The sequence below is a fragment of the Megascapheus bottae genome, chromosome 22, assembly GCF_031878675.1.
Source record: "Megascapheus bottae isolate mThoBot1 chromosome 22, mThoBot2.hap1, whole genome shotgun sequence".
NCBI classification, from domain to species: domain Eukaryota; kingdom Metazoa; phylum Chordata; class Mammalia; order Rodentia; family Geomyidae; genus Megascapheus; species Megascapheus bottae.
Window position 1 is genome coordinate 28,724,040 of NC_143530.1, and position 15,449 is coordinate 28,739,488.

Consider the following 15,449-nt stretch of genomic DNA (forward strand, 5'->3'; position numbering starts at 1 on the left):
CTAGGATTATAAGGTACGAGGCACAGGCACTAGGCTGTTTTTTCTTTTTAAGGTAATGTGTAGGTCTGGCCCTACACATTTTGTTCTATCTATGGCATTCCTTACTCTGGATATATTACATAAAATGAAATCATACAAATGATCTTTTATGCTGGGTTCTTTCATGTAGTATATTATTTTCATTAATCGTTCTCTATATTGTAGTATACCTTCCTGGTATTATTTCATGTTGTTTCATACAACATACATACCTGAATGGTTTTACATTATAGTTTCAAGTCTACATCCTTAATAACCTTTACCAGTCTATCTCTCTTCCTTACTTCCTTTCCTTCTTGTCATTTATTCTTATCTTTCTGCCTGCCTACTTTCTTTCATTTCTCCCTTTGTCCCTCCTTCTCTCCTTTCTTCCCTCCATCCCTTTCTCTCATATTAGTAGAAGTCAAGAATATGTCTTTGTAGTTTATATTTGCATTACCCTAGGGATTAAGTGATGTTCTACGTCTTCCATGTGACTGTTGGCCATTTATATGTCTGCTTTGAAGAAATTCCCATTCAAGTCTTTTGCTTGCATTTTAATGGGGTTGTCTATTTTGATGAGCTGTTAAGCTCTCTTGCTCTCTCTCTCTTGCTCTCTCTCTCTGTATGTATGTATGTATGTATGTATGTATGTATGTATGTATGTATGTGCGATCTATAAGAGTTCTTTATATTTTCTAGACAGTAACTACTTATCATTCTCAACTTTTAATTGGCTCCTCTTTAAAGTGAGTGATCCTTTTTATCTTTCTTCTTTTCTTCCCTTTTTTCTTGCATATCAAACATACTAGATTTTAGTCTCAGAATTAATGGGCTCTTAGTTTATAAAATAAAGATATAAGATACATAATTTAAATTGTATTCCACATCTAGAAATAAGTACACTTTGCATTTTAATGATCTTTTTTGTCTTTATAAACATGTATACACATATATTGAAAGGATTTTGCTGCTATCACATAGTATTTTAATGGTGTTCTGGCATGAAGAAGTTTTATACATTTGAATGTATTTATCAGAACATTTTTATCACCTGTGAAGTAGAATGTTTTCATGCATTTGTTAAGCATTTCCATTTCTCTCATAATTGCTCAAATCTTTTCTATTTTTTGGTTGGGTTTTATTAAGTACTAACATTTTCTATCAATTACTATAAGCTATTGATACATTAGCTTGGAATATTAGCCTATTTTCTCATATTTGTAATAAATCTCTAAGCTTCCTTATTCCTATCTTTTACAGTGTTTAAGAGTTTTTTAAATTATTTTGAATATTTTGTATTGTCAGACCTAACATTTTCACTCATTTCCAGTTACATTTTGAACTTACTATGCCATTAAAAGATGAGAGGATCAAAGTTCAGTTTTCTAAACAGTGACTCACTTTCCTTGATACTATTTATGAGATGAATTGCGTAGACTAAGTGTATCTGTTACAAAAGACAAGAAACCAATTATTTTGCACAGTTTTTAAAGAGCTACTTCCAACCCCAGCTTGTATATCAGGCCATTTATCTGTGGTTTGGTTTACTTGTACACCTGTTCTTGTCCAGAGTTGACCTTCACTCTGTTTCAGGCCAGAGTAACCCCATGCCATTCATTAGTCCCTTCTAGAAGAAATGGAATCTGTTGTTGCATAGAATTTTGAAAACCTTGGCAGAGTGGTAGATACAAAGGTTTTTGGAGGCCACCTTGAGTCCAGATCCTGGCTTTATCACTTCTTGGCTATTAGACTTCGAGTACTCTTATTCCTAACCTCTCCATTATTTTGTCCTTCAAATGGATTTAACAGTGAACCCATCAAAACAAATATATGCTTTAAATATCAGTATGTGGCACAAAACAATTATACAAAAAGCAGTAACTGTTGTCACTGATGATAATGAAACTATAGTAGTAGTAGCCAGTTCTTTTGTGAAAAACTAGTTGTAAATAAGGACAAGTATTAAATACCCTCCTCTAGCAGAAAGTTTTGTATTGACTATGTAATGCTCGTATTCAAAATAGTCTTACAGTTGCTTGATGATTATTTATCTCAATGAAGGTACTTTTTGATGTTCTAATTGTTTGATGTGGGGGAAAAATGGCAAAGCAGGATGAGAACATGTAGAGTATACAAGTATGCTGAGTTGAAGATCTATGAAAGAAGTTTTCATAACTATTTCTGGAAGTATACATTTGTTTCTTTTGGGAACGACAGTAACTTCTGTGGGCTATAGAAGACACTATGCAGTTTGTGGGAAGGCGAAAGGAGAAGAGAGACAGAGTGAGTGACATGAGAAATGACAGGATTGGCATTCTGGCTTATGCCTATGTGTGTTGGGCAGTGAGTGATGTGTGGCCTGTGCAGCCTAAGTAGGTTTCAGTTCAGTTCCAAGTCCACTCCCTGGGGTCTAATCAGCAGAAGGACTATGTAGAACAGGTGCAATGCTGTTGGCTTCCACAGTTCAGCAAGCCATTCATCAGTCCCTTTAGGAGATACCACTATATTTGGCCATCATCTGCTATCCGTTTTGTGGTAAAAATAATTCCCCAAACAGCACATTTCCTAGACATGTTTTAAAATACCGTTACTGTGCTCATTTTCATAAAAGCAACTGTTTGCTTTAGGCTGGGGTTTTAAAGAAATGTGACAAAGGTTTTGCTTGATATTTTAGTCAGCATTTCTACTTGGTGAGATCTGATGAATCTTCTAAAATTTAAAATCATAAGAGAGCTCTTAATACTGGATGTTGGTAAGATAATGACTGTATTTTAAGAGAAAACTGGACTTCCGGCACCCAGTTTTGCATTTCCTGTCCTATCAAGGGAGTTACATTTAACCAGAACCTTATAGTTCTCAATGATTATTTTTAAGCTTGCATATGAAATGTTTTAATGTTTACCTCTATACTTAGAGAACTCCTAAAGATGTGCATTGTCTGGGAATCCTGACAGACAGATTTTTTTAAACTCTTAGGGATTTTCAAGAATCTGAAGTAGATTTGCTTGCATAAATAGAGCGAAGTGTTTTTCTTCCTTTGGCTAGTTGCATAAATGCCCTGTGGGAAATTTTATTGTGCCAAGAAATGCCATGCTCAGTTGTGAATTCAGGAACAAGAGTTGATTTCGTCTCTCCCTTAATCTGCATTTGGTTCTTTACTTACAAATAAATCAGGTAAGAGTAGTGCCTTTGGGAAAGCTTTAAAAATATAATGTCTTGAATGTATTTATTGTCCTGTGGGCCAATCAAGAAGTTCTTCAGAACCAGTTGTCACTGCTGAAATGGGGGTCGGGGCTATTTAAACCATAATGTGTGATATTTCATGTGCAGCTAGAGCTGTATTATCAGCCGTATGTCAGTCTGTTTCTGGATTCTTAGTCTCCCCACTCATTTACAAGGGACTCCCTTAATGGAAGGCTGTGACTAAGAGATTCTGTCTCCCTTCTGGATGTTCTTTGCACTCTCAACTGTTCTCTTCCCTCCCGCCTCCCCATTTCAAAGCATTAGTGCTCTAAGAGGTTTCCATACTTGGCCTTCTATAAATTCTCACTTTACATGTGGATTTCTGAATAATTTTTTTCAAATTAGGCTCTATTTTGCTATTCATTAGTGGACTAAGTTGTTTTTGTTGAGTTAGTTAGAGGGTTAAAGATGGTTTTTCTCTGTAGCTCAGGCTGGTCACAAACTTGAATTCTCTGCTTGTATTCACAAATGCTAGTACGACAAGCTCATATCACCAAGTTAGAGTATAATCCACAGATAATATCTGACTCTTTCATAAGACTTTTCCAAGTTTGTTTTTGCTGGTACCATTTGAAGGCACTTTTCTCAGGCATATGAATATTTGTACACGATTGCACAAAGATGTTCCACTGTATGCCTGTTCTTTACTATGTTGTATACTTGTGGCAGGGTTTAACTTACTACCCTGAGGTCATTGGCTATATAATAGTTGTGAATGGGACTAAAAGGGCTCAGCTTGACTTTTCTTTACCTCCTGCAGAATACCAAGAGAGTAAGAGCTAGCCCACTGCCAGTAGAAAATTTTCTTTCTTCTGGTTGGTGTGATAGACCTGAGGCTTGGCTCACACAGCTGCTATAGAGCAGAGGTTTTACAGCAGAGCCTCTACTTTCCTATTTCTCTCACAAAGGCTAGAGTTAAACCACCTTTCCCTCCCATGGGAAAAGGAGTTTGGAGCGTGAACAGTTTAGAAGACTTCCCCAAGTTTCCAACATCACTCGTTTTTCTTTTTTTTCCATAAGTAAATGTGTATACTGTACTGATAATAGACATAAAATAAAAGTTAAAGGGCATATACACATGCAATACCTATATTAGCATTATCTTGATCTCTTTTACAGACATCTTACTAATGTTTTGGCATTCTATGTTCATTCTTCATCCAGATAGCATCTCCATGGTATGATGAAAATGTGATCACCCTCATTCTTATAGTTAATCTCTAATTTTTACCTTCTTAGGTTATCTCAACCATCCCTGTGTATTGATAGGTCTGAGTCCATTAATGTTATCATGATTGGCCAGGAGGGTGGCCTAGTGGTAGAATGCTCACCTAGCATGCACAAAGCCCTGGGTTCAATTCCTCGGTAGCACTTACACAGAAAAAGCTGGAGATGGTGCTGTGGCTCAAGGAGTAAAGCACTAGCCCTGAGAAATCCCAAGGACAGTGCCAGGCCCTGAGTTCAAGCCTCAGGATCACTCATTTTTCTTTATACAGAGATATGTCATCGTGGGATGAGAGTGTGGGAAGGTTTGCCCTCCATTCAGTTCAGCAGGATTCTCTGATGAAGGACCCTTCTGTGCAGTTATTTCCTTACCTGGTCAGAAGAAAAGCCTCCTTCCAGGTGCATTCCTTTGCATTTCCTTGTCAACAAAAGCAGATAGGGAAAGTTAGGGTTGGTGTTGGTCCAATAGACTAATAGAGAGTGCACTCTTACTGGAAATGGTTATCCATAAGTTACCACACATAAAAAGCATGGAGCAGCAAAGATGTCATATTCCACAGCCACTGGAAAAAATCACCCTCAAATATGATTCAGAACTTCTCTCTTAGAAAACACTCTCTCTGTCTCCCTTCCTCCTTCCCTTCCTCCTCTCTCCATCCCTTCTTTCTTCTTTCCCTCCCTCCTTCTCCCTTCCTTCCTCCCTCCCTTCGTCACTGCTTGCTTGCTTGCTTGCTTGCTTGCTTGCTTGCTTTTTTGTTCTGGGAATCAAATATTTGCTGAATGAAAACAATTCAGGCACTGGTGGCTTATACTTCCTGCAATCTGAGTTACACAGGAAGCTGAGATCTAAAGATTGCAATTTGAAGTCAACCCAGGAAAAAAAAAATCTGTGAGACTCTCTCTAATTAACCAGCAAAAAGCCACAAGTAGAGATTTGGTTCAAATGATAGCCCTTGAGTGGGAAAGGCTAAGGTTAGTGCTCAGGCCTTGCATTAAAGCCCAAGCCGCAAGTTGAAGCATAAGAAAGGAAAAGAAGATGATGGGGGGTAGGAGTGGACAGGGGAGGGAAGGAAAGGAAGAAGAAAGGAAAAACTGTCCCTAAATTTATACCAGTCCTAGATACAGGTAGATAGATTTGCATGTGTATATACTCTATATGTGTATGCCTGTAATGTGCCTATGTTATACATTATATATTGTATAGTATATATATAAATATAATATATTATTATATGTTATGTGTTATATATGTTACATATTATAATATACGTGTTCTGCAAATTTTACAGAGCTGAACTTCTTGTGGGGATAAATTAATTGCTGAAGAGTATTGAAAATGTAGAATGGTAGCTCCATTTATCAGGTTAGTCTGGGAAGTACTCTTCTGCATGCTCTCTGATATGTCTTTTTGAAAAGTTACTTATCCATTATTTAAGCCTTTTAATCGCTTGGATTAAGAACTGATAACTTCCTCAACATGAAACTGTTAATCTGGAAAAAACAATTCTCTGCTTTAAAGCCTCCTGGAATGTCTTGTTATTCCTTCCCTATGTAAAGCAGGAACTGAGAACTGACATTATAGCACATCCTGTCTTTCTCTTAAGTGTGGAAATCTAGCCCAGCATTTCAGGAAGAAGAATGGAAGATGAATTTTTTTTAAGTGCTCAAAAAAAAAAAAATCAACCTTCCCCCTCTGTACTTTACCTCAGTTTCTGTCACAGACCTTGGCAACTAGCTTTCAGTATCAGCTAAGACTTTGTACAGCTATGAACACCTTACTAGAAGAACACATCTGACATGCTGTGTGCTACTCTGGATGACCATCATTTTAGAGCCCAGCCTGCTGGAAAGAGAGGACCTGTGAATCAACTTCTTAGAGGCCTTAAATCCTCTACAGCCCTCTTTATTATGACCTAAAAGATCCCCTGGGTCCTGAAAGCCCAGAGGTAGGCAGCCTTTAAAATGAGGTGTGTTCTTTCTGGGAAGCATGTTCTCCCAGGCTTCATTTGGGTCTGAGTCTCACCCTGCAGTCCATGTCTTGACATGAATACAGCTTCATCTCAAAGAGATGAATCCAAAGAAAGTAACCTCAGGGGATCAGAGCTTGAGCTTTGGGAAGAAACTTTATTAGGAATTATTTTCCAGAAGTATTTACTTGAGATTAAGAAAATAATGCCATTCTAAAAAATAAAAATTAATTTTAAGAAGACAGAAACAAAACTAAATTTCAGCTCTGTCTGATCTTTCTACACACACACTCTCTCTCTCTCTCTCTCTTACATATAGATGTACATTTTCTTCCAGCCAGTGGGAACGAGCATATGTGGGTGAAACAAAGAACTGAAATAATAATCCAGCTTTGATCAAAAGCCCTTGTTATGGTTTCTCCCTGAAAATGATTTGTAATCAATGAGCCCTACCACAGTGCACTGAGAAGTAATTACCTTACACATGTTTCACTCGAAGCTGTGATTAGAACAAGATGTAAGATCAGAGGGCCATAAAATGGATATAAGAGGGGAAAATCTCAAAAGGAGCTGAAATGTGCAGGCTATGAGATATTTAATAAGCATGTGGCTTATTCTAGATAGCTATGTTGGTATTTATTCACTTATTAGGTAAACATTCCCTGATTATTTATGGCATGATTTGTATTAGCAGGGATGCTAAAGTAACCTACCAAATACTTCCTTTATATTTAAAAATGGTGTATGGACTGGCATTTAGAGATGTTCTGGTACCTAGTGGAAGCTGCCACTCATCACCAGAAGTTTCTTATCCCTAACAGTTGAGAACCAGTCTTCAAGCATGGACTGCCTGGCAGCAGCCTGCAAACCCAAATAATACCTGAATTTGCTTTTTACTAGCCGAAATGGAACACCAACATCCTCTTAAAGGTTATAGAAAACATGGAATAATTCTGCCAGAGTCAAAAATAAAAATAACAAAAGTTTGTAAGGAGTCACGTTTGGTAGCAAAGACCACTTGGTGTCTGTAGAGGATACATGGATATTCACAGGGCATTTACTGTGCCCATGAAAAAGCATTTGGGAAGTCTGAGAACCCTGTGTGGAAGTGTGCAGTAATAGATGGGAGTACTTGGTTGGGTGGACATCTTCCCATTTCTTGAAGAACAGGGATCTCTCTACTTGAACTTGACAAAAACACAGCACTGCTGGGCATGTCCCTTACTTGCTTTCATGGGTTGATTCCCTTTCACTCCTGTCTTCAGTGATAACTGAAAGGAAACCACCAAATCTGCTTGGGTGAGTTAAAAGCTATCTCAGCATTGCAGCTACAGAATTCCTTTGAAAACATTCTTGGTCAGGTGATGCTTCCCTCAGAGGCTCTCAACTTACCTGCCTATTCTATATTCTTTGGCTGCTTGCTTATCTTACTATGTTGCTAAAGCTTCATTCTATATTCCTACTTCCAGGCCCTGTATTCTTACTACTTTTGTCTTCTGCAAAAAGACAGAGAAACTAGAGGGACTGATAGCTTATTACTGCAGTCCTTCTCTGAATAGGTTTATAAAAGGGAACAACTATACACTTCAAATCAATGAAGACTTGCCTAGATGCAACCGAAAAATTTGACTAGACAAACTTCCATAGCAGACTTAGTCTTTTGTTTCTGAAGAAATGGTACTTTGATGACAAATTGTATTTTACTAAACATGCTGGTACTGAAAACTGTCTACCCAGTGAAGAGAAGAAGATCCTCCCTACCCTCAAGGATGCTTAAATTCTTCTCAGCTTATCCTGCAAAGCTACCAGGAGTGGCAGTCTTGTGTCTCTTGGGCAAAATTAGGGACTGGACAGAGTGCGTTTACCTGACTGCAGATAAAATTAAAACAACCAGAATGTGCTCCAAGTGTCCAAGGAGGAATTTGGCCATGGCTCTGGGCCAATGCGTCTGTTGTTACTTTAGATTTATTCAATTAGAATCACAAGTAAAGTAAATTGAACAGTGTGGCTGATTTGAATATTGCCTTGGAAGAGAGTGTAAAAAGATTAACAAACCTTAAGGGACCAGAGATGAGTGCCAGGCTCCTCCTCTGTCCCCACAATCAGGCTGGCTTTTACAAATTCATTACAGAATGACAAGAATAAAAATGCAGATGAGCAGATACTCCTTTGTTCTATGCCACAGAGTCATTTTTCTGCCTCTCCATCCTCCAAGATTTTCTTTCTCTCTGTATGTACAGAGAGAACTACAGCAACAATAAAATTGGTGTTTATATGGCTATAGCAGGGCCTACCCATGTGTGGAGAGGGTGGGGAAGGTGGTTCTCTTGAATCCTACCTTTGTCTTTACTTGTGTGTTGTCTTGCACTTGGATATATTCAGTTGACCTGGTACATCACTAGATTAGCATGGGTGAACTATTCAAGTAAAGTACATAGGCCTCATATGTTTCCAGAGACTGCAAGATAAATAAGCCATGCCTTCCAGCAAATACTCTTCTCAGCTCTGCCATTTTTAGTGTCACATGGCAATTGGTTGTCTCACACTCCATTCACAGAGTGAGACATTTTAGCAGGGGTGTGTGTGTGTGTGTGTGTGTGTTTTAATTTCATTTCATGGAGTTTGGAAATGAGGATGATGCCACACCATCCTGTTTTCAGGCTCAAGTTTGTTTTTCATTTTTTTTTTCTTTTCAGGTTAAGTCTCATGGTTTATTTGATGAGAGGATAAATTTTCCAGTAGGATAAGAAGAAGAGCTAATGTCAGAGAAGGAACAGAGATTGACAGATCCTGGGCATTGCTCTTGCTGCAGTGCCTCTTCCACTAACCAGCAGTGTGACCTCTTGACAAGAGACTTAGCGGGTGTGGACCCCCTTTCCACCTACCTATTTTGTGAGGGGTCATCGATGCTACAGTCTTGCCTACTTCCAGCATGACCAGTCTGGGGTCTTTGTCTTCTAGCTTTGGATGTCAGTAGCTCCTGTGCTCCAAAAAAGAGAAGGGATTTGAAACAGTGCCCAGTAGAGTTTCAAGTGAGACTCTGTACTGTGACTTTTAGGTTTGTTAAGCACCTTATAAATATTTTCACCAGAGTGGACCTAGGGAAGTTAGATGGGCCCCTCCTCACTTGCTTTGCTTTTCATTCACCCTGACTAGCTGTGACTTAGAAACATGAAGATTGAACAGTGGCCTAAATATATCTTTACATTTGTTTACTGCATCTTTCATCTGTGGCTGATGGGAGCAGACTTGTCCACATTTGCTGGCTACTATTTTGTCAGGGGATCTCAACTTCCTCTCTCCTCCCTCCCTCCCTCCTTCCTTCCTTTTCTTTCTTTTCTTTCTCCTCCATGTTCCCACTCTCCTCCCTCCCTGTTATGAAACAATATCTTATTCATCACTCTCTCCTTAGAACAATACTTGACACATTGTAGATAATAAAAATGTATTAGTTGACTGTTTTCATACAAAACCTAGACAGAGAAGATGAGAGGAAGACTTAGAATTACAACTAGAGTTTAACACAAACCGCTATATTTTCAAATTAAAATGGAAATGAAATTATAATTTAGGAAAGATAGACATGTACACGCACTTACCAGCCTGGACATGGGAGATGCTTTTCTGTATATTGACTAGTATTATCCAAAACTTATGGAAGTAACCCCCCCATCCTGTGATTTCTGTGTTATCATGGAGACTAACTCATTCCATCACACTTGCCCAATCACTGCCTTCTTCATTCAGAAAGTAAGAGAAGCTTGTCCTTTATGCAGAACAAAAACTTGTTAAAAACAAAACAACACAAAACAGTGATACCTACCAAAAGGTCAGGTTGTAGAAGGGCAAAGATTAAACCCAGGTGGAATATGTGCAAATATGTGCTTTAACTTGCACAGAAAAATCAATGAATACTACATACCTACTGACCCAGACAACCTTCTGGATTCGCTCTCCCCACCTCCTGCCCCTGTTTGTAGCCAACATATAGGATGATAGGTAAGACATGTGGTATCCAGGTATCCAGATTATCCAGGTTTCCTCAGTTCACTCACATGCTTTACTTTAATCTCTCTGTGCCTGAATTGTCTGCCTGAAAAGTGGAGGTAAATACCATATTTTACATTGTTCAGGCTGTTGTAAGGCTTTAGTGAATTAATATATAGAAAGTGCTAGCCTTCTGGTTTCATTGACATATTTCTCACAGTAAACCAGTATACTGTAACTGTTAGCCTGGTGCCAGTGATGCATTCCTACATTCCTAGCTTTGCAGAAGTGGAATTGTGGCTCAAGTGGGCTGAACAAAAAAATGCTAAGGGACAGTGCCCATGTCCTAAGTTCAAGACCCAGTACCAGCACAAATAAATTTTTTATTTGTTTATAGTCTGAAAACCTCAGGTAATACCGAAGAAGTTCCTTCCAAGAAAACCATATATATCCAATGGGAGTGAATAACCCAGATTTAATGTTGCAACCTGATGCCCCATCGCAGCCAGCCAACCTCTTTCAGCAAATGTCAGAGACATGACTCACATCTTAAACAGCGTCCTTCAACTGCTCAGACATGCTGGCAAGAATATAAGACTGTAAACTCCCTCAAATCTCTGTGTTGTGACCTCTGTTCCTTGACTGTGCTTCCAATCCTCTTTGCCATCATGGTCCTCTTGTGCAGCTGTTCCTTTCCTACCTGGGTAGTTTGTGCATAGAATGCTGTGTGCCCTGGCTAGAACCCAGAGGTGGTCTTCCTCTCCCTGTGCCTCCTGGTCTATTGACTATGGAACAAAGGGTTTGGACCCAGGGTATCTAAGTGATGTCCTTCTGTAATTCCTGTTTTGTTACCCTTGAACTTCTTCACCTCCTTCTTGGTACTTTCTTTGTTTTCTTGCCTTGCTTTATTCCCTCTCTCACTTTACTCTTCAAATAGTTCAAATCCAAAGCCTATTTTTTTTACCCAGATGTCTGTATTTGAGTACTGTTTCGTCTATGGCCATACCACCCTGAACGCACCTGATCTCGCCTGAAGTACTGTTTCTCTCAGTTATTCAAGGCTATTTTTTTCTTTTTTTGTTGTTTTTGTTTTTGTTTTTTTCCATTGAGACAAGACCTCATTATGTAGTCTAGGCTGGCCTGTAACGTGATTCTTCTGCCTCTTCCTCAGGAGTGCTGAGATTACGAGTGTTTGCGATTGTACCATGGTAATTTTCTTTATAAAAGTTATCCAGGTGCCAGTGGCTCACGCCTGTAATCCTAGCTACTTAGGAGGCTGAGATCTGAGGATCATGGTTGAAAGCCAACCTGGGCGGGAAACTAATTGAGACTCTTATCTCTAATAAACTACACAAAAGAGCCAGAAGTGGTGTTGTGGCTCAAGTGGTAGAGCTGTAGCCTTAAGCACAGAGAGGCTTAGGGACCAAGCTTAGACCCTGAGTCAAAGCTCTAGAACTGGCCAAAAAAAAAAAAAAAAAGAGGAGGAGAAGTTTGCAGTTATATCAGAACATTGTGTATGAGCATGCTTGGTTCTTCCTCTTCAGTAACAAATATTCCATAGAGAGGGGAATTTTGCCCCCATGGCTAATTCTATAGCCTGAGCACAACTATACCTAGAATCTGTTAAGTGTTTAATAAATAGTTATTAATATATAAATGCCATGTAGAGCAACATAAATATAATGTCTGTGGATCAGTCATGAAAGCTAGGATTTAGGAGCTCCTCCTTATTGTTTTGATAAACTTACTACAAAATGGATTATTTTTAAATGTCATCAAAATGCTGTATACCCCAGGCTGTTAGATTTTTGCAATCACAGTGGCTTCTGGTAAGTCTCTTGAATTCCTGAGTCTTGCAGAGTTATGGCTGATGTGTCAAGGTATTTAGTTAGCATCTGTTTGTTCTATGCATCTCTCTCACACCCATGCTGTATGTATATTTTAAGAAACATTTCTTTGGGTGCTGTTTTTTTTCTATTTATGTCTTCACCATAAAAATATAAATAGACCATTTATCTCCGGTATCCTTAAAGTAGCTTGCATCATCTCACTCTTTTAAACTTTTACATAACCAAAGTCTGTGTCCCCAATATCATTACTTGGAAGATGAATGATTGGAAGCAATCCTGAAAACCCTGGAGTCAGCTTCTAGGGACCCCAGATACTTAAGTGCAAGGTAGCTGTGTGTACCAGCTGCTGGGTTTCAGTGCCAGTAGCACCATATAGTATACCTGTGCTATTTCTCCTGCCTGGCACTAGATCAGATATGCTTAATTCTTTACATAGGATATCTTATTTAAATAGGTAACAAATCCATAAAAACAAATATCATAGCTATTATTGTTGGAAGAAACTAAAGAAGGGAAGGAAGGAAAAGAGGAAGGAAGGAACGAAGGAAGGAATTCAGACTTTTTCTGAGAAGAGTCTTTCTTAGATTTCTCAATGGCTCCATAAGAGGAAGAGCTAAGTTCTTTTCTTTTTTTTTCCACTCTTAGAAACCCTTTCAAAGGAAAAAGGCGGGTGTATGAAGCCTGGATGTGGATAGAATTTGTAATCAACACTAAGGCATTCAAGTAGGGAATAGAATGCATGGGTCTTGAAGGTCTGATGATACACCCCAGCTTTGATTTCAAACTAGTATACATCTCCAATAGAGAGTTACTGCTAGAAGGTACCTATGTTCCCTAGAGAGATATTGTTTTCTAAGGGAAGGGGCTAGATATTAGGATTAGGTTTTCAAGATTGAACAAATTACTTGTGCTCTCCAGGCACAAGAGAAGTAAAGTTGAGACAGGCAAGATGGCTCACAACTGTAACCCTAGTTACTCTGAAGGCTGAAATCTGAGCATCTCGGTTCAAAGCCAGCCTAGGCACTAAAAAGCCTGTGAGACTCTTATCTCCAATTAATCATGAGAAAACCTGAAGTAGCACTGTGGCTCAAGGGATAAGGCGTTAGCCTTGAGCTAAAGAGTTTAGAGATAATGCCAGTCCTAGAGTTCAAGTCCCACAACAGACAAAAAAAAAAAAAGAAAGTTGGTAGACATATGACACATTGAGCACACGTATTAACCTTGATTGTCTTTACTATTATGGTAGCAGAAATTGGGTTTTTCATTGTATAAGTTAGAGCTTAGCTAGGCACTGGTGGCTTATGCGTGTAATCCTAACTACTCAGGAGGCTTGCAGTTCAAAGCTAGCCTGGGCAGAAAAGTCCATGGCATTCTTATCTTCAATGAACCACCAGAAAACCAGGAGTGGCTCTGTGGCACTGTGGTAAAGTACTAGCCTTGAGCAAAAAGCTCAGGGAAAGTGTCCAAGCACTGAGTTCAAGCCCCACAGCCAACCTCCACCCCCCAAAAAATTAATTAGTGCTTACTATTTACCATAGCGAAGATATGGGACCAACCCAAATGCCCCTCAGTAGATAACTGGATAAAGAAGATGTAGTATTTATACACAATGGAATTCTATACTGCCATCAGAAAGAATGACATTGCCCCATTTGTAAGGAAATAGAAAGTCTTGGAAAAAAAATCATATTAAGTGAAGTAAGCCAGACCCAAAGAACATAGGCTCAGTGGTTTTCCTCATTTATAATAAATTAGTACACATCTAGGACTCCTAGCAGAGGATTACAATAGCGCAAAACCTAGATACATAAGGCCATGTAGAATGAGGCTAAATGAAAAGATCTCCAGGATATAGAAATAAGAGATTTATATCCTGTGATTGTTGTTCTTAATGTACTGTTATTTCTCCTCTTTTGTTGCCCTTTGGTTAATCTCATATTGTTACTGTATCTGACTTTGTTACCTGGCATATTGTATATACGTTTATTTGTTTATTTGAAATAGGAAAGGGAAGGGGGAAAACAAGATGATTAGGAGGGGGTGGGGAGAGGAAAATGGGGACAAAAACATGAGAAGGGGTATCAATGTGTGTGAAATAATGCACCTACTATCTGGTGAATATAACTAACCCCTCCATTACAATACAATAAAAAAGAAAAAAAATCAGTGCTTAAATAAGGGGTAATATCAACAACATAATTTAGAGACCTCAGAAAGCTGAATTCCAAGTTGTCAGTGAAGATATCCACCTTCACCTACAGACATCACTTTAACTATCCCCTCCACGATTCAGTAATTGAGTAGCTGGTTTGCTGGGGAATTAGGAGTGGAGGACTAATGTAGAACTGTCCATTGGAAATGTGTCTGAGGACCAAACCCCAGATGTCCTCTCCAGAGCTGAATGGCAAAAGAGCAACTCAGCCTATGAACCAACAAATGTTCATCTTGAAGTCTGGAGATCTTTCCTCTAGAGAAGACAAAAAGTAGGTGTTTTGTGAAAAGTTACCTAAGACAAGGCCCAGAGAAAGGCAGAGGCCACCTTGAAGCAGCAGCTGCACTGTACAGAGCAGGATCTATGTGGACCACAACAAGTCAGAAGGCACCAGTAAGATCTGGATAGGAAAAAGTAATTAAAAATGAAGTAACAGTCCTCAGCACTTACATTTAATGGGTGTTCAGTTGTGTGTCAGGCACAATTCCAAGCATATAATAATGTTAACAAAACCCTACTAGTAGCCTTTTCAGATAGGCAATCATTAGCCTCTTCTCTCAAAAGGAGGAATTGATACCCTTGGGGCTTGATAATTACCGCAAATGACAAACCTAGGACATGGCTAAACTGAAATTAGTACATAGGCAATAGGCACACATACCTCGCGACACACACCTGCCTTCCAATTGCGGAAATGAAGCAAGTGACACACCATCTCTCCCCTGATGGCAGCTAGGGGAGGCAAAAAGTTGGCACAGAAAGGGAAAATAATCCTGTCTGCTGTATGACTGGTGAACTAACAAAAGTGATCTAACAAAAGTCTAATATACCTTCACTGGGGAGATGGTATGTGTACGTGGGATGATAAGAGTGGGAAGAAAAAGGTATAGGAACTATGAGTGCCTTTCTTCATACCTTCACAGGCCATGTAACCTTACCGTCAGG

At 39.0% G+C, this 15,449-nt stretch overlaps 1 protein-coding gene across 6 annotated transcripts in view; it reads left to right on the forward strand.

The window, feature by feature from the left end:
• Positions 1 to 15,449, forward strand: part of Fars2 (phenylalanyl-tRNA synthetase 2, mitochondrial) — a 393,632-nt gene that overhangs the window by 277,600 nt on the left and 100,583 nt on the right. For 2 of the 6 annotated variants that reach the window (XM_090356419.1, XM_090356420.1), the window contains exon 8: positions 5,778 to 5,851. The exons of the other annotated variants lie outside the window; for them this stretch is intronic. In XM_090356419.1, the coding sequence (XP_090212545.1) occupies positions 5,778 to 5,805 (28 nt within the window). In that variant the 3' untranslated portion in view covers positions 5,806 to 5,851. The remainder of the gene's footprint in view (positions 1 to 5,777; positions 5,852 to 15,449) is intronic. 6 annotated transcript variants of the gene reach the window in all.